Raw genomic sequence first — 18,921 nt, 5'->3', positions numbered from 1 at the left:
CACTCAAATAGAAAGGGTGGAGCAGAAAGGAAGGGGTATCATTTTCTCCAACCCACTAGTTCAGGCAAAAGCCAACTGCTGCAACCTCTTCTAACTTATCTGTTCTTCTTCATTAAAATCCTACAGCCTTGACCACGACAGCCAACATGGCACAGTGGTTTGAACATTGGCTTATGATGCTGGAGACCAGAGTTCAAATCCTGCTTGGCCATGGATACTCACTGGGTGACCCTGGGCAAGTCACACTCTTTTTGTTCGGAAAACCCCTGACAGGGTCACCGTAAGTCAGAAATAACTTGAATCATAGAATCATAGAATCATAGAATAGTAGAGTTAGAAGAGACCTCATGGGCCATCCAGTCCAACCCCCTGCTAAGAAGCAGGAAATCGCATTCAAAGCACCCCCGACAGAAGGCCATCCAGCCTCTGCTTAAAAGCCTCCAAAGAAGGAGCCTCCACCATGGCCCGGGGGAGAGAGTTCCACTGTCGAACAGCTCTCACAGTGAGGAAGTTCTTCCTGATGTTCAGGTGGAATCTCCTTTCCTGTAGTTTGAAGCCATTGTTCCGCATCCTAGTCTGCAGGGCAGCAGAAAACAAGCTTGCTCCCTCCTCCCTATGACTTCCCTTCACGTATTTGTACATAGCTATCATGTCTCCTCTCTGTTATGAGGGTACATAACAATGATTTTGACCACACTGTGATGCTACTTGGCCACATGTGTCTTATTTTTCATCTGTAAAATGTTGGAGGATATTCTGTAAATATGCATTACTGGAGAAGTCCCCACGTTCCCACTTATTCAGTCAGGCTACGTTGTCTAGCATTAGCAATTCTTTCTCAACCATCCTTTCCAGTGTTCTTCTTCTCCCTGGACCCACACAGTTGGTTCCCATTATTCTGTATATCCTGGATGCTCAATATTACATTTTTGTAATTTTCAGTTGTTTTTTCCCACTTATATTTTAACACATTTTCAACAAATATCAATTGCGCATTTAGACATGCCTTACTTTGCTCTGCTAAACACTCAGTGTTGCCCAGGTTAGCTATGAAAAGGAATGATGGCCAGGGGAAAAGCATGTATTAAGGAAAGCTGCAGGTGGGCCTCCATCTTACATGTTGCTTTTTTGAGCATAGAGGAGCATGCACACATAATGCCCTGACACCAGTCTCGAGGGAAGCAGAAAGGGAACATTTTGTTTGAAGAGCTGAAATTAAACGGATGGGGGAAGGCACAGCAATCTGACAATGTGTCCTTGCAGAACATTTTCGGCTTCCTCACCTCAAGCAGGATCACACCTCTCTAACTTCTCTTGCTGCAGTAACAGCCTGCTGAGTTATTCTAAAGACCTTTGCATTTTGCAACTGAATCATTTCAGAGATAGTCAGCAGAAAACAAAAATGCCTTCGCAGGTGCCACATGTTATGGGCTTACAGCAGCTCACAAGATTTTCCTCTGGGGCCAGTTACCCTGAATCAGCTCTTCCAAGAAAAGCCAGCTGCCAAAAAGGGAAGAACAATGAGCTTAAATTATAGTAACCTGGCATGTTTTCTATATTGTAGAACATAATATTTGCAGGAGAGTCAGGAAAGTTAATAGACATTGGTTAATGCATGTACTTAATCATTAGTAAGCAAAAAAAAAATCTTTACATTAGAAATGGGAAAATGAGTATTCTCTTTATGTTTAATTGATATTTAAGTTTATGTTACAAGCCTACACTAAAACCCTCACCAGAATTCAAATTCAAAAATGGTGACTTCAGTGAAATGGTTTCCATTTTCCATGTGGATCCCATCAATGGGAGATAAAAGCATTTGGGTCAGATGAGAAACTTGTGCAGCAAGACCCCCGTAACCACAGAACCCATAACTGCAGTTTCATGTACCCATCTCTCTCTCTCTCTTTCTCTTTCTGTAATAATCTCCTCTAGGAATCTTTAGGTCTTCGGTCACAACGGTATGATATGTTAGGAGTGGAATCCCCATGGGGTTCATTTGTATCCGCAGTTTCACATAACCGTGATCTGGCTGGTTATGTGAATCACCTGCTGATACAGTGATCTTACTGTATCTTGTATCTGGTGGAAAACACGGGAGGACCACCTGGATGCAAAGAGACACTCAACTCCCTTCCAACCGGTCCTTACTACGTATTAGTTTAAAACATTTTGACCATGAAGTTAATAAAACTATCACATTTTACTCATCAACAAAAATAAAGATCCTTATAGTCATTTGCATTCCTGAAAGAGTCAGCTAAGAACTGTAAAAATGTTTGGCTCCTCTGTCAGTCTCTCATTTAATTAATAAATAACTTAATAATGGAATTAAGTTGGGATTCCACTTTATGTATGTTAAATAGAAATGTAATTAACCTCTTTTGATAGAAAATGCCTAACAATTGATTTTAATTAGTTCTTATCACTACTCAGGCTACAGCTGGAGACAATGTGAAGCTTTAGAACCCTTGCAGAATTGGCAGCATCCTACATTTTTCTGATTCTCATGTGGCCAAGCTTATTTTCGCTGCCAGCTCTGGAATGTATATGAATAGGGGTATCAGTGGGGTGAAAATCAGAGAAAATGATCTGCTAGAATCTGCAGAATTATTGTGCTGAGAAAACATTGTAAAGGAGGGAGTGGTGGGAATATGACAAGAGAGTTATCATTAACATTCGTATTCCTTCCTTACATGTGCTGGCCAGCACAATGAGGAAGGTGGGGGCTGAGCAGACATGAAAGATACTTTGTAAAAAGAAGCATTTTGTCAGAAATTTTGTTAATTGGAGGTATGGCTATATTAATGTGAGAGAACACATAAGACATGAGAAGCTGCAGCAGTTTGCTTTTGTCCGAACCATCTAGGAAGTACAAGGTTTAATGCTAGAGATACTGTTAGCAATCATATTACTATTTTGGTGATGGTGGGGGTCATGATTATAACAATTCAAAGATAGTAGCACTGCTCTTCTGCAGTTGTAGTAGTGAGGGAAAAAACCCCCTTCCACTAGGGAAATAGTTCTGCTATGTAACTGTATAGTAAGTAATGCAGTTGCTTAGCAGACTATTGCAAAATTCCCAGATTTGTAAATTGAACTTTTTCACTTCGACAGTGTGGAAACATTTCCTTTTCCATGCTGGTCATGATTCTTTTCATTTAGATTTATATACCCTGCCCTCTTGGGAACGGTGTACAAATATGTTGGCTCCATGTAGCATCAGTGCACAGTCAGGGTGCTTTCATGTTCAAGCTCTGCTTAGATGAGAGACAAGGAGGGAAATAACAGAGCCCCAAAAGAAATACAGCATTATAGTAAAAGGTGCCCATTTCTTGTTAAACACAACAGTCTAAATCCAGCTGCTAGCCCACAAAACAGTAGACCCACCAAATTAATGAGATATACACAAGAGCTGACTCAGCCAATGAGTCATTGGGTGTACTCTCGTTGGGTGTAACAACTGGAGCTAAACCCGTGGCATGGAAATTTGCTCTTGGTGAAAAAAAAAGTTTCAAATGTGCCAAGATTCTTATGTCTGCAAGAACTGATATAATGACATTTAAGCCTTCAAGTATTCAGGGAACCGAGCAGTTTCTGTATGAAAAGATATAGCAGCTGCATTACACTCAAGGCTTTCTGTTGGATGGCCTCACAGAGGACTGATTTTCATTATAGTTGAAAAAAATAATGCGAGCACTCCAATGTTACCCCTGTATTTGTGGGCCGGATACTCATAATTGACTAGCACCTGACAAATGTATTGTCTTTAGGCATTTTCTAAATCCTCCAAGCAATTCTATGGTATGCTTCCACTGGAATTTGACCACAGAGTTGTGCTGAAGGATCTAGCAATGTCTAAAGAGGTGTTCTCTCAGGGAATTTCGTACATCTTTCAGCTGTATGGTATGCTTCTACCAAATTATTTTGTTCAAATGGGGTTTCCACAGTTTTGCATAGGCATGCGAAGTCCTGGAGTATATCCCCCCACAAATATTGGGGTCCTACTGCATTTTTAAAGCATGATTGGTATGGCATCTCTGTCTGGGTTCTTGAACATTTGTGGATGATCATATATAGTCTTGGCCATTTTGATTGCGGGTACAGATCACCTCCTTTTCTTCAGTCAGTTGCTAGACATGGAAATAGGTCTGAGGGGTGCATGTGTCAAGGAAACTGGTGTAATGTCTACTAATGTCACCAAGGGTCAGCGGCCCTATAAAGCAACAAAAAAACAATGTTCCCATCTCTCACAGTTTCTAGGATAAAGACTTTGGGTTCACTAAACACACACATCTCACCCTCCCTCCCAGCTCACCAACAGTATCTTTCCTTTCCATCAAAGTGGCTCATGAAACAGAAATGGATAGACAGATTCAGAAACATGTCACTTGAACCCTTAGGGTTATTGAGGCTTCTCCTTTGCTCCCAACTTTTCTTTTAATAAGCTACACCAGAGAATCTTCTATCATCACTAAAGCCCTTTTCATGTATGTAGTTAACAAGGTTATTCAAGGGGCAATTAACAGACCATTCATCTGTAATTGCCCACCCACATGCATTAGGAAGTGTTAAAATTAGCTGAACTCACAAGGAGAAAATGTTAATTAACACCACTGGTACATTTTGCTTCATTTATTTGTTACTAAGCAATAGGTTTTGGCTGCTGGGAAGGACATTAGTGGATAATACAATACTAAGTTATAAGATAGGAGGAGGCATCAAGCACTTAATTCCATTTCCAGCTAACTATAGTAAGCAATGGTCAGATTCCTATTGAGTCAAATCACTCACTCAAAGGGTCGTAGTGTAAGCAATTTGATATTTGCACTGCTCACTGCACCACTAGAACTTGCATTTTGCCAGTGGTTACCATTGCACACAGAATGATAAGTAGCATGTGATTCCCTGTTGCTAGGCCAGAGAGTTTTACCTCACTGGTATTTCAATATGATTTTGGCCCATGAATCAGTAATGCTAAAAGGCTGCAGCATAAGACCTTTCATTTCAGATATTGGATAGCTCTGAATGTACTGTGATTTGTCAAAGAACATCTGCATTTGCTGTATCCCTTAATAGCGGCATTAAAGAATTCATATCCTGTGGCTTAGAGCAGAACTTTCACAATCTATTACAGGCATCATCTGCTTTTTGACAACTTGCATTTTGATATCACACTCCTTTGACCATTCTAAATTATACCCAGATCCCATATATTTATGTCATTATTTGGACAACAATTCTGTGATCATGCAATGGTTTTCCCCCCTCTCTCTCAGTCGACTTGGCACCATCTTTTTTGTTCAGTTTGTGTTCAGTCATTCATATTATATCTTAAATTGTGGACAGTGCATCTCTTATACATTACTGTGGAGTATTTGTGCTTAGAATACAGCATATATGATGACGTAATACTCTGTGTGTGCATTTGTATTTATACACACACACCATATTTCTTCAATTGTAAGAGGCCATCAACTCTAATTTCAGTACACCACTATCAAGAAAAAAATCATAAGATTTACCTGCTATTCTTAGATGCACCCCATTTTTAGAGATGTTTATATAGGAAAAAGTGCATCTTAGAGTTGAAGAAATACATTCTGTGTGTTTATATGTGTGTGTATTAACAGTATATCATATATGTGTGTGTATGTGTGTGTGTACTAGCAGATAGATAAATAATGTATCAGTGGATTCCACATTTCAACCATTTCCACTTTTTGACAATGCTCTGGTGCTGAATTCATTGAATAAGTGGGGATGCCTGGGGCGATGGTGAGAATGATTATTCATCTTTTTTCTTCTATATTTTTTGCTCCTAAAATGTTAGAATTAATATCACTTCTCTGGTCATTGTGTTCTGATAGCAATGTGTAGGCTGAGATAACAAAAACTTTGCTAGCCCCTTAAGCAGAGGTCAGAAAACTGTTGTTGCTGTTTAAATAGTGGGGCTGATCACACTACACAGTTATAGCACAGCCATGGTTTCATCCTAAAAAATTCTTGGCTTTGTAATTTAATGAAGCCCTAGAGTGCTCTGGGTGAAATTCCTCTAAACTTCGAATCCCAGGATTGCATGGAATGAAAAAAATGGCAGTTAGTGGAACAACAGTGCTATAATTCTGTATAGTAAATAAGAAGACATCTAGCCATTGGGGAGAAGCCCCATCATAAACGATGCTTAGTAATAAAAGCTGTCCCATAAACCATTTGAGATGTCAGTTAATTGCTGTTGTAGAGGGGAGGAAATCTCACATGTGCGTGTGCATGTTTAACATGCTTGTTTGAAATTTTATGGATGTACCTCTGCTTATCATTACTTACTTTCCTTCAGATCCATAACTGTTCATGCTTTCCTCAATGGATTCATGACTAGCTTGTCGAATGGTTCGGCTGGGCATTTCAACAGCCAGGCCAGTTTCAGTACTTCGCTGGATAGCGCCTTTAAGTTTCCTGCCATCTTCTAAAGCAAAGAGAGAAAAGCATGTGGGAAGGAGGGAGAGGGACAGAGAAAGAGGAAAAAACAGATTAGGCATTTCTTGTACAGCAATAAAATATGAAGTACATGTGACAAAACAGAAGAGCTACTACTTGAAAATGTGGAAACTAGAACAATACTGGAATCTGGAAACTACAAGCAACTTAATTTTTCTTAGTATGACAAGAAAGAGGTGAACATAGTTCTAGAAGTCATTTTGCTTGTGGACGAGCACTCTTTCAACTGTTAGTTTGACCATGAAAATAACTCCAAGTTTAGTGCAGCTAAACAAAGCTTCATGAAGAGTTAGACAATGGTTTAACAAGGCTAGCATTGCCCACCCACTCCAGCTTCCCATACAAGGACATGAGAGAAGCCTCCCACAGAATGGTAAAACATCCGAGTGTTCCCTGGGCAACGTCCTTGCAGACTGCCAATTCTTTTACACCAGAAGCGACTTGCAGTTTCTCAAGTATCCCCTGACACAATAAAAAGTAGTTACTGAGTGGCCACAGCAATTAATGGCAGGCATACAGATGATAAATTGAGTTATTTACCTTCACAGGTAAAATCAGAGCAACCAAGCTAAGAACCCCCAGTCTCAAACAGATGGAAAGATACAGTTAGCCCTGGCTTGTATCACTTCAGAATACAGATGGGTGATTAGCATCACTGACATCTCAGGGAAGAAATTCTTGGCATGAACAATAAATATCTTTGTTAAGTGAAAGCCTTAGGCTAGAAGAGCCGTCCCTGGTGTCCATTTAAGAATTAAAATACCAAGAGAGAGTGCCATTGTATTTTTATATAAGTAATATTTAACAAGCAATTTTCCAAGTCTGCTCATTTGGGACTTGTAGCCTGATTCCATAAGTCTCACTCCAAAACTCTAGCCACTGGAGCAGACTGCTTCACAGATTGGATAGATTTATGGGGGAAGGACTATCAATAGCCATATAGAGGAATTATGTTGGAGGAACAGGTCCTGTCTATAGGTTTCTGAGAGACTTCAGATTAGTTAGTGTTGGACCAGAATGTTTAATGAGAGATGCATTTGGTCTTATCTAGTCAACATCTCCCCGAGTTTTTATCATATTTTAAAAATGCAGTGTTTCTATATTTATATGTTGAATTCTATTCATCTTTATTGCCATTTTCTTTCAATGTTATGAAGTTTTTAAAAATTGTTTTTAGCCCTGATATGAATGAATCAAGCCACTTTGCCTTCAAATAGTCAAATTTTCAGAGAGAAAAAGACACCTTCAGTAAAACAGAAGCCAACAGAATGAATAATTCTGGTGCTACAACTTCCCTTTCCTCAATAACTACCCTTCAAAAGCCCACCTTATGAAATTAACAGTTCCTATTTTCATCATCTGCTCCTCTAGCCTGTGTTTCTTAGAACAAATTATGTTATATAATGAATATATAATGAGTACCATTAGCACTAATTGCTTTGGTTGACGTTGGGAAGCTAAGAAGATTCAGCTGACATGCAATACTTAAACTATAAAGCGGACAAAGGACTACAAAACTATTTCAATGAATAAGGATACTAAACTTGCTTCCAAGTGTGCCTTGCTATTGTCATCTTTCCCCTATTAAACTCCTCTCTCACTGGCAAGGGACAAATGTCTGCTGGAGATGTGTCTCACCAGATTCATGCTTCTTGTTCTTGTGTGTGAGGGCCTTGACCTTGCAAACATGAGTTGATTTACCTTATCATAGGCAGAATTTAAAGAGAAGCGAAGAAGGAGTGGGACTGTTCTCCTCAAAACAACTTTATTGCCTATCCTCCCTTCCCTTCTTGGCTGAAGGCATGTACAGGAAAGTACAGTGTTTCACAGATGTTGCAAACTATATCTTTCCTCTCAACATCCTCACGGACTCTCCATTTTGCCATTAGGATCTCTCCCATGGGCAATGAGAAGCATCTGGTTATGTCCCCATAATCAGATACGGGCTGATGACATCATCCATTGAGAGCCATCAGATCCTCCAGAGGTGTCAGCAACTTTGGTTGTAGCAAAGAGAGGTAGAGAATGCCAACCTCCACAACAACCAAAAAGTGCATACATAGAACTTACCCTTTTATATTTCACTAACAGGATGTTGGCTCTTCTGTTTAATGTCTAGTCAGTAGAGCAGTGGTCCTCAACTTGTGGGTCCTCAAGTGTTTTGACCTACAACTGCCAGAAATCCCAGCTAGTTTACCAGCTGTGAGGATGTCTGGGAGTTGAAGGCTAAAACATCTGGGGACCCAAGGTTGGGAATCACTGCGGTAGAGGTATAAAAATGGTCTTCCCCTGACATACTCCCTCCAATTTCTTTCCATCCTCTTACTCCACCTTGAGGAGAAACACCAAAGAAAGGCAGTCATGAAGAAAGGCAGAAGAATGATTGAATGCCTTGATTATCTAGCTCTCCCCTTTGAAGCTAATTATAACTCAGAAAGACACGAGGAGCAAGGCAGAAAAGAGTAATGAGCAAACTAGTCCTTTTTCTTGTAGCTCTTTTTCTCCTAATAGTAATAAACCTTCTAAGAGTGAAAGTTAACAATGCAAAAGCTTTACTCAAGGGATAGTAGGCTCACTTTCCTTAAGATAGTTAAGCAGAGGCTAGGTGACCATCAGCCATGGAAGATGAAGCTGTATCTTTTATTGCAGCCCTACAGTTTGAATGTGACTGTTGGTTGAACTGAGCCTCCAAGGTTCCTCCAATTCCAAAATTTCTCTCTACTCCAGAAGCAAGAAAATCCAGAAGCAGGGAAAGAGATGGCATATTGAGCATGTAGATGCAACCTATAAGAGAGGCTGCTCTGAATCCATAGACCTGAATCCCTAATGTTCAAACTGCTCAATGACCAGTGATGCATAATGTAGAAAGTTTGTAGAAGACAACTGGATACAGATGTGATACTTATTTGGAAGACAAACCACATGGAATCCTATTTATACCCCTCCCCCAAATTCCACAGGGTATTGCTGTAATAAAGAAATTTCATATGTAGATAATGAATACTACACCTTGAATTGGGTTGATTGTAATCCAAAAGAAGCTAGAATCCTGAAAGGCAAGGTGACTGCCCCATTCCACCAAAACCAGAAGGGGCTCACTAGAAGATCACCTCTGGCTTTTTAAAAAAATGCTTGTTTTAAAGTGAATGACATTTCTTGGAGACTTCTGGTAGTACCATTCTTCTTTCATTTTTTAAAAAAGCATTTTGGTGGTAGTGGGGCTCTAAAGACTCTAAAACAGTCCACAGTCCCTGGATTGCCCAAACCTGATTGAAATGTAAAGTGTTCAACATGTAAGATACAGAAATGTGCAGTTTTTAAGAAAACAGGAATTATTTTTGCAGCATTTCTTCTGATGCTATATTCACTTTCCTAAAAACTCAGATTGTCATACTATATTGCTGAGAAATATTAAGTGCATCTATGCTCTTGTGGGTATTCTGTGGAGTTTCACAGGTACTTGAGAGTCGCGGTATTGTCACAGGCATTGCCATAACATCTACTCTATTCCCAACTCACCCTCATTGTTGGCACTGCCAAGTCTCAGTCTGCCACAACGCTGGCACTTTTTGGAGCTTGTGCAGACACAGAAGTTGCATCTGGCCTCACACACCACTTCCTGCATTATTGATGCCGCACATGGTCCCAGAGGATAAAAGGCAAGATAGCCCAGCTGCTGTTTCTACTGCAGTTTCCCTTTACAGTCTCCTTTACCCAAAGCCAGATGGAAAGCAAAAGTCAGACTAATGGGGAAAAGGAGGAATGCTGAAAATGACTACCAGCTAGGAGATTCTGGGAGATGTAGTCCAAAATGGTAATTTTTCCTACCTCTGATGCTGGGCTTCTTTGTTTGCAAGTATAGAGGTAAAGAATGTTTACAAATTGTTTTGCCCTTGATACAACAACAACAAAAAAAACCCGTCAGCTGTCCTGAGATCTTTTGTTCTTGCAAGAAGGCAAAATACTTGTATTGCCCCTCCCCCCCATTTTCCAAAGCCCCAGTGTATTTTGTGGAAAGCCAAAGGTTTGTGCAAAATTGTGATTTACATATTTGGGTGTGTGATTTATACATTTTTAGGTTCTAAAATGCATGAAAAATAATTAAAGATATGAAGAGTCTCTTCTAACTCTGACAGATTTTGATGTTTTCTTTTCCCAAATGAAAGAATGAAATAAATAAAGGTTTGCATCATTAATTAAAAAGTATCCTATTATATCTGAAACATCACCCCTCAAAGTGTCCCTTAATTTTGGCAAATCTTTTCAGCAAACACTGTGCATTGGAACAGACAGGACACCCTCAGCCCTGCCTGAGATGGCAGTATAGAGAGTTTCACAACTGACTGCACATAGATTTGTAGTTCTCCCTTGTCACCTTAGCTATCTGCTTGAATTTGGGTATTGTATGATGGAAGGACAGGAAGAAAAAGACAAAAGCTGCTTGCAAAGTGCTTTCGTCCTTAGCTCACAGCTTTTAAAGGCATCACTCACCACTGTAAAAACAAAACAAACTTTGACATCCACTTCCCTATAGACTTTTTTTCACAAATAAAAATGGCAGTGCTTTTTGAACTTCCTGTTGGAAAGATGTTTGGATTCCTGAGCTTGCACTCTTTATTTGTGCATTGATTTTGAAGACTGCTGAGACTAGGCTTTTCCCGTACCTATGCAATCTAATGTAATTGTAGGCTAGAGATCATCAGTAACAGTGGATGTGGTGAAATATTAGCTGACCATGGTTGCAATTTTAAATATCCACAGGCGAAGGTATATTGTGCCAGAACTACTCAACTGTTATGCTCAATAGCAACTTTGTACATGTATATGTCATAATCAGGATGCTAGCCCTTTTGTTTTTAGTGTAGTTAAGGCTTACCATGGATGTACTCAGATACCTCGCATAGCATTTGGCTTAAGGAGAATTGGATCTCTTCCCCTACCCTCCCACTAAATGTCTGGATGAATGTATTTGGAAAAGCAGATAAACAATGAGTGCAGTATCTAAATAAATTTCCAAAAAAACCCGAGGGGTGGATGGGTAGGTAATCAAGTAGCCCATGAAGTTTTTTTTATATATATATCAACATAAAATAGCAACTCTTTCCCACTAACTTTCCTGTCTCTAAGCTTAGCCATCATTTTCTCTTGCTTTCATTCCTTTGGTTGATGAGCCTGGTATTTTGTCATGTTTGTATCTCTGGCTGAAGTTGGTATTTTCTGCAAAGAATATTTCACATTTATGAAATATTTACATTTGTACCATTTAAAGAACTTATAAAGTGCACCTGACATTTACAGTCTTCCTGGTTGTTTGAGAGTGTTGTAAGCATGTACATCACACCACCTACGGAGAATTTTATACTGTGAATTAACCATTCATTCTAGCAGAACAGGGTTACTTCAGGTAATTCTAGAAACAACATCATGATAATTATTTAGTGTCATCAGCAACAATACAAGATGATGGTTGGCATGGTGAATTGCTACCTTCGGTGACCCACCATGTGTCAGTATTATGAGTCACCACATCCTTCCATCGCTCAATATTAACAGGTTCTTCACAAGACATAGCATGTCAGATTTGGACAAGCATCAAAATATGTTTATAAGATCAGCTTAGTGTGCCAAAATGTCAAGTCATGCTAATTTATTCATTCCTTACTGTTTTTATTATCACTTCCCTCCACAGGGCTCTCGTTTATTTTACAGTGTTACACTTAATGCTTGAATTTGTAGTGGTATATGATTTCACTCCTCCAGGATACTCGCTTGCTTCTTCTCAAAAGCTGGTGCAGTATCATGGATAAAACATCTCCAATAAAGAGAAATTTAACATTGTGAATCTTTGCTCTGTCTTAGGCAAGTCATAGTCTTCGTCTTATTTCTTCTCTCCAGCCTGAATTTTAATACAAGAATTGAAGCCTACCTTCTCAGAGGGTTCTGTGAATTACTAAAATAATGGGTGTGAAACACTTAGTGCTATATAATATGTATGTATGTGTATGTGTATGTGTGTGTGTGTGTGTGTGTACACACACACACCATATATGACATAGTGCAGCCAGAATTGTGCATGATTTACCTACTAAAATAAAAAATAATTAGGAAATCTAATTTTTGGTTGGATTGGAGCCTACCTATGATAGCTTGCTTATTTATTTACTGTATTTATTTAATTAATTCATACCCCATATTTTTTCCTGTAAGGACTCAAGGAGGCTTACAACCATGCACTTTGGTCACTATTTAAAACAAAGCGAATACAAAAATTAAAACACAATTAAACTGAATAATACTGTTTGGATTAGGTTAAAATACAAGTAAAATATAATAAATACAGTTAAAATGCATTTAAGGCCCCCCTGAAAATCCTTTCTATTTTGATGCCATTCCTCCACTTTATTCTTTAATTTTTAATTTTCTCCCTAGTCCTTTATGATAAATTCCATCTGTAGTGTTTGCTATTCAGTTTTTCTCCATCTGGGTCCACCGTATTTGTCTTCCGCTCTCAAGCCACAGGACGGAATTAATTTAGTGGCTTGTAGAAGTATCTCTTTGAGTGGTGCCATTCATATTGGCTAAATTAAGTGGTATCGATTCAAGGCGGAATAGCAAATGGCTGGATTTAAAATGGATTAGCTTCCCTTCCAAGATTTCTTTTTAAGCTTTGAAGTGCACTTTCTGTTCATATAGTAGAAATTTTATGTGCCTCCCGACAGCAGTTAAGCAAACTTTGATTGTGCTTTTCCTACATGGCAGGAGGTTGGACTAGATGGCCCACGTGGTCTCTCCCAATTCTATTATTCTTTGATTCTATGGTTCTACGAGATCATCCACACTTTTAGTGAGCCCTCATTAGCACCAGGGTTCATATCCAGGACACAAAAATGCTATCAAAGAGCCAGAAAACTACTGGTCCAGCTAGTTTTGTATGTTTCCCTTTCCCTACTCTTTCCAAGAAAGAGGAAGGAAAACCAATAGCCATAATCATATGGAAGTGCTACGGTAGCTGCAACTCTAGCACTAGATTTTAGCCAAAGTCTTAATATTAGGCCTGAGTTTCATACATGTTTCATGTCTCAAGCAGATTTGAAAACAATGACAATTAGGGCAAGCTACCTGTGTAAAAAAAAAAAAAGGTAAATGGCTGAGATGATAGCAAATAAAGGTAAAAATATCATTTTATGTCTTATGGAGGGTTTACAATCCACAATGAGATGTGATCCCCAAAGCCAAATGTATTATAAGACTAGAGTTCCTTCGTAATTTGACAGACAACTCAAGGAGTATTGCTAGGTTGGAGAATTTAAACTTCACTTTCTCTATCCTAAACTACCTAAAACTATGCTTTAATAGTGTCCTTTGCACAGTTTTTTCATTCATATTAATGGCATCGTTACCTGTATCTAATCAAGGTACATGATTGGTTTGTCTTTTATTTTGAAAGTAGACTTAGGATCTCATCCCATGAGTGGGAGGAAAGTGAAGGGAACCGTTTTGCTCTGATCCCTCCCATCGAGGCCCGTCTTCTGGGATGGTCAGCCATCCCATGTCCTTTCCCCATCAAGGTCTGTCTTTCCTCCTCTTTTTCCCATTTGGTAGCACCCGACTCCTCAAAACACATTTTGGGCTCCATTTCAATGCACTTTGGAAATGGAGTCCCATGGAGTCTCACGAGAAGTGGCATCTTCAGGATTCTTGTGGGACTCCATTTCTGAAGCGCATGGAAACAGAGCCCAGAATCTGTAGGATGAGGTCCATAATTGTGCTACAATATCACAACAGAACAATGGTACAATGTGCTACAAGGGTATGATGGCATAACAGTAACTCACAAAATCAGGGGAGGGGGTTAAGGGAAGGTTAAACATATCAGGAAAATCATGTTTCCTGCCCAAACACTGGAAGTGTTCTGGTGTCCCTTCTACACTGCCATATAAAATCCAGATTATCTGCTCTGAATTGGATTATCTGGCAGTGTGGATTTAAATGCCAGAGATTTCCTTGGGAATCCTCAAGGGTGGGTCATCTTGCCATATCATTCACAGAAGAAAGCATTATGAAATATTTGTAGATGGAAAAGGGGTTCATGAAGGGATGATTTTCCAGTGTGAAACGAACCAAATTTTTAGTGACCCCACAATGCAACAACACCTGGAAAGTAAGGACACCATGCAATATGACTGAGGCAAAAGCAGGACTAATGCATCACTATGGCAGTATGGTGTGATAATGCTCAGAGTAGCCTTGAAATAAAACTTAGTTGTTATTGGATCGTGCTTCATTTTTTCTTCCTTAATGTATTCTAACCTATGAGATATCACATCTGCTTAATCATCTGGATATTCCCTGGTGAATTTAGTTCTAATATAATTAGAACAGTGTCACCCTGTTGACGGGAACCTGTTCAGTTGTCAGACTTAACATCTGGCAGTATCTTCACAGATGGCTCCAGGGAATTGCGCTAGGAAATTGCCCTCAGTTACATACTGCATCAAGTAATGGCAACATGCTATCTGGACACCCATGTCTATGTGCCTTGCTTTGAAGAGGATCATCCCATTCTGTATTTTATGAGAATGCCTACATATATGCCAGTATGGTGTGGTGGTCTACGTGCTGGGTTAGGACTCGGAGAAACTAGAATTTAAATCCCTGGTTAGTCATAGAAACCCATCAAATGACCTTGGACAGATTAAACTTTCTTAGCATAAGAGAAATCAATGACAAACCTTCTCTAAAGAAACCTTACCAAGAAAACCATGCAAAGAGGTCACTATAAACCTGAGTCAACTGAACACACATAACAACAACAACAACCACCACCACCACCACTCTATAAAGGAGTGCCCAATAACCACTCTATAAAGGAATGCCAAATTCAGGTATTAATAATAATAATAATAACAATAATAATTCTTACCCACCTCTCCTTATGGCTTGAGGCGAGTTAAAACAAGAAGAAAGGAGAGCCCATCAAGATATGCCTGAAGAGCAATTAGAACAGTTGCATAGTTCATCTGCTCAATCTCTGCAACTAAGGTGAAATGTATTTCTATTTAAATGAAACTAGTTATATTTATGCAACTCTGTGTCTTCTTTCTTTCTTGGTATGATGTGTCTTTTCAATGAAAAGAAGTGACATAACATATTCTAAGAGTCGTTTTTTTTTTTTCCTGAACTCTCTCTCAAAAGCTTCTCTTTGTTGTGCAGATTCAAGCCCCTACTATAAATTGTTTGAGAAAGAATTTACATAAGCTCTCCTTTTCCTCCGGAAGCTGAAGGGAGTGCACACCTGCCTCTTCATTCCATACTCCACGCTGTCTCCAAAACAAGCCTATGTAGTAGATTAATCCAGGAGCCAAAGGTTGTCTTCATGAGTCTCACAGTTGGACAGATACGTGATTCCTTCTCCCAAGTCCCAGGGACTTTTCATACGACACAGTTATGGCACCATGATTCCACTTTAGCTGTCATAGCAACATCCTGTGCAATCCTAAGATTGGCAATTTAGCAAGCGGGGTATTTAGAATTCTTAGCTACACGGTGCATTTATGCTGTAGAATTAATGCAGTGTGACACTTTAACTTCCATGGCTCAATGCTATAGAATACCAGGATTTGCAGTTTGGCACCATCAATTTCGGGCATAGAAGGCTCAAGACACTGTAAAACTACAACTCCCATAATTCTGTAACACTTAGCCATGTCAGTTAAAGTAAAATCAAACATCATCAATATTATAGCAGAGATCCACACTAACACAAACTGTCCTCCTGTTTACAGGAGTGTAGTCAAGACCAGCTTATTTACTAATATTGTCTGTAGAATGGTCAGAAAGCAGTTAGCCGATTTATGTACATGCATAAGCACCATGTTCTTCCAATGGTACCAAGCATGGAACAGTAGATACTATAGCCCCTGGAAGCTCAAAATGAGACTGTCTTGCCCTTCCACAATCCCTGAGGCTGCAGTGACCTTTCCAAGTGGTACAATTCCATTAAGGTTGCTTTGCCCTTTGCTTCTGGCAGAACTACTTAACAAATGTTAAAGGCTACAGAGGGATATTAAGACACAGCAGGAAGAATAGCAAAAAGACACCTACTAAGAAAAGCCAATTCATAATGGAAACTCAATTACTGGGGGAATTAGCTGGAGAGTTTTGTGCTTGTTGTTTTCATCTAAAAATGAAACAGATTGGAGGTCAGTCCAGTGGGCTTTGTTCCCCCTTTGGCACATACAGTCCAAGCTGCATAAGGATTGCTAATGAGCTCTTCCTGCCCAGATCCAACCGTTCTGCTCCAGGAAATGAACTTGCATGCCTACCAAGATCCACCTACACATGCTACATGCTTCCACGAACAGGTTTTAGAGCCAAACATCACACATTCAAAATAATATCTCCACTCCAATGGTTGCACTCACAAAACCTCAGAGGAAGACAAAGGCAAACTTCCTCTGAAAAATCTGGCCAAGAAAACCCTGTGATAAGTTCACCATAGAGTTGGCATAAGTAACAAAAGATGGGAAGCAAGCCACCCAACAATAACACTATGTCTAGTCTATGCCACTTCAGTACAAAACTAGCCCCCCATCCTACAGAAAAGTTCACATATCTGCACAAAGAGGGGATATTTTCTCCAAGGGTTCAGATACCTTAATCTGACCTTGCTGCTGAAACACTTTTTCCCACCGATCAGGAAAGGTCACAGAAATCCCATGAATCACAGGAAGGCTTATCTGCTTCTGACATTGGCCATTAGCTAATAGCATCACTTTCATCATTCTACATAGATGCAGTTGTAATTTTATCCAAATCTAGCCTTGTCATAAGCTAGGCTGTGGTGAAGTCATTCTGACAGATATTACTGGAGCTTCATGAAATCCAGGCACATGTATGTGTGTGCAAAATGATGTTGCTTTAGTAATGAAACGTCAGCCACAACTATTGTTTTCATCATCTCCTCTGACTAACCATCATCCACCATCCTTCAGCTGCATTTGACTACAACATCCATTGTCCCTGACAGCACAGGACTATATTTTCCAAATACAGCTGGAAGGACTAGTTTGAAAGGAGGCTGAATTAAACAAAGGGCTCAACAAGTCAAATCCAGTAGGGACAGGGAAGAATTTTGGAATTACTTTCTAGTAAGGTTTAGGTTTTTGCCTGACATTAAGTCTAGTCGTGTTCAACTCTTGGGGTTGGTGTTCATCTCCATTTCTAAGCCAAAAAGCCAGCGTTGTCCATAGACACCTCCAAGGTCATGTGGCTGGCATTACTGCATGGAGTGCCGTTACCTTCCTGCCTGAGCAGTACCTATTGATCTATTCACATTTGCATGTTTTTGAACTGCTAGGTTGGCAGTTTTTCTTCTTCTTCATTCACATAGTCATCTCCAACTCTTCGTGACTTCATGGACCAGTCCACGCCAGAGCTCCCTGTCAGCCGTCGCTGCCCCCAGTTCCTTCAAGGTCAAGCCAGTCACTTCAAGGATACCATCCATCCATCTCGCCCTTGGTTGGCCTCCCTTCACTTTTCCTTCCATTTTCCCCAGCATCATGATATTTTCCAAGCTTTTCATGATGTGGCCAAAATACTTCAACTTTGCCTCTAATATCCTTCCCTCCAGTGAGCAACCGGGCATTATTTCCTGGAGGATGGACTGGTTGGATCTTCTTGCGGTCCAAGGCACTCTCAGGATTTTCCTCCATCCCCAAAGTTCAAAAGCATCTATCTTTCTTCGCTCAGCCTTCCTCATGGTCCAGCTCTCGCAACCATAGGTTATTATGAGGAATACCATTGCTTTAACTAGGTTGGCAGTAGCTGGGGCTAACAGCGAGAGCTCACCCCGCTCCCTGGATTCAAACCGCTGACCTTTCAATCAGCAAGTTCAGCAGCTCAGCAGTTTAACACATTTTCATATGTTTTGAAAATGTGAATAGAGATGGTAGATTCGCTATTTTGAAGACAAAGATCTTCCACCGGTTCCACCCGTTTCCCAGAATCTGATGCCACCTTAAACTGCCTAATAGTAGGACCGGCTCTGTGCTTCCCTGAAGTCTTGTAGAAAGACCGAATATAATGTTTGAGAGAAAGCCAGTCTGAATATATAATTTTGTGACACCCCTTGGTTACCTAATAGCCTGAATCTATGAGCAGTCATAAGGTAAGGTAACAGGGTGAGGTTGATTTCCATTCCATAACTAATGGAAATACATTTGATAGAAACAGATTTATGGAGTATGCTGGAAACAATTTATGAGAAACAGTCATCAAAACAATCAGCAGGGAAAGGCTGGGATATTGCAGAACCTGTAAATTATCCTAATAATGCAAATAGGTCTTTTTCTACTTGGTCTAACTGTAAACATTATTCTTGCTTACAGTTGGCATTGTCAACCAGTGAGTGTTTCAGAACCC

General features: G+C 39.8%; 1 protein-coding gene across 2 annotated transcripts in view; it reads right to left on the bottom strand.

Moving 5' to 3' along the window:
• Positions 1-18,921, bottom strand: part of rims4 (regulating synaptic membrane exocytosis 4) — a 91,150-nt gene that overhangs the window by 23,468 nt on the left and 48,761 nt on the right. The window contains exon 2 of one of the 2 annotated variants that reach the window (XM_003220603.4): positions 6,328-6,466. In XM_003220603.4, coding sequence (XP_003220651.1) covers positions 6,328-6,466 — 139 coding nt within the window. The remainder of the gene's footprint in view (positions 1-6,327; positions 6,467-18,921) is intronic. The other variant, XM_008110086.3, reaches the window with a different exon arrangement.

This window comes from Anolis carolinensis, chromosome 4, assembly GCF_035594765.1.
Source record: "Anolis carolinensis isolate JA03-04 chromosome 4, rAnoCar3.1.pri, whole genome shotgun sequence".
In the NCBI taxonomy this organism is placed as follows: domain Eukaryota; kingdom Metazoa; phylum Chordata; class Lepidosauria; order Squamata; family Dactyloidae; genus Anolis; species Anolis carolinensis.
This window is presented reverse-complemented; position numbering and strand designations above follow the sequence as displayed.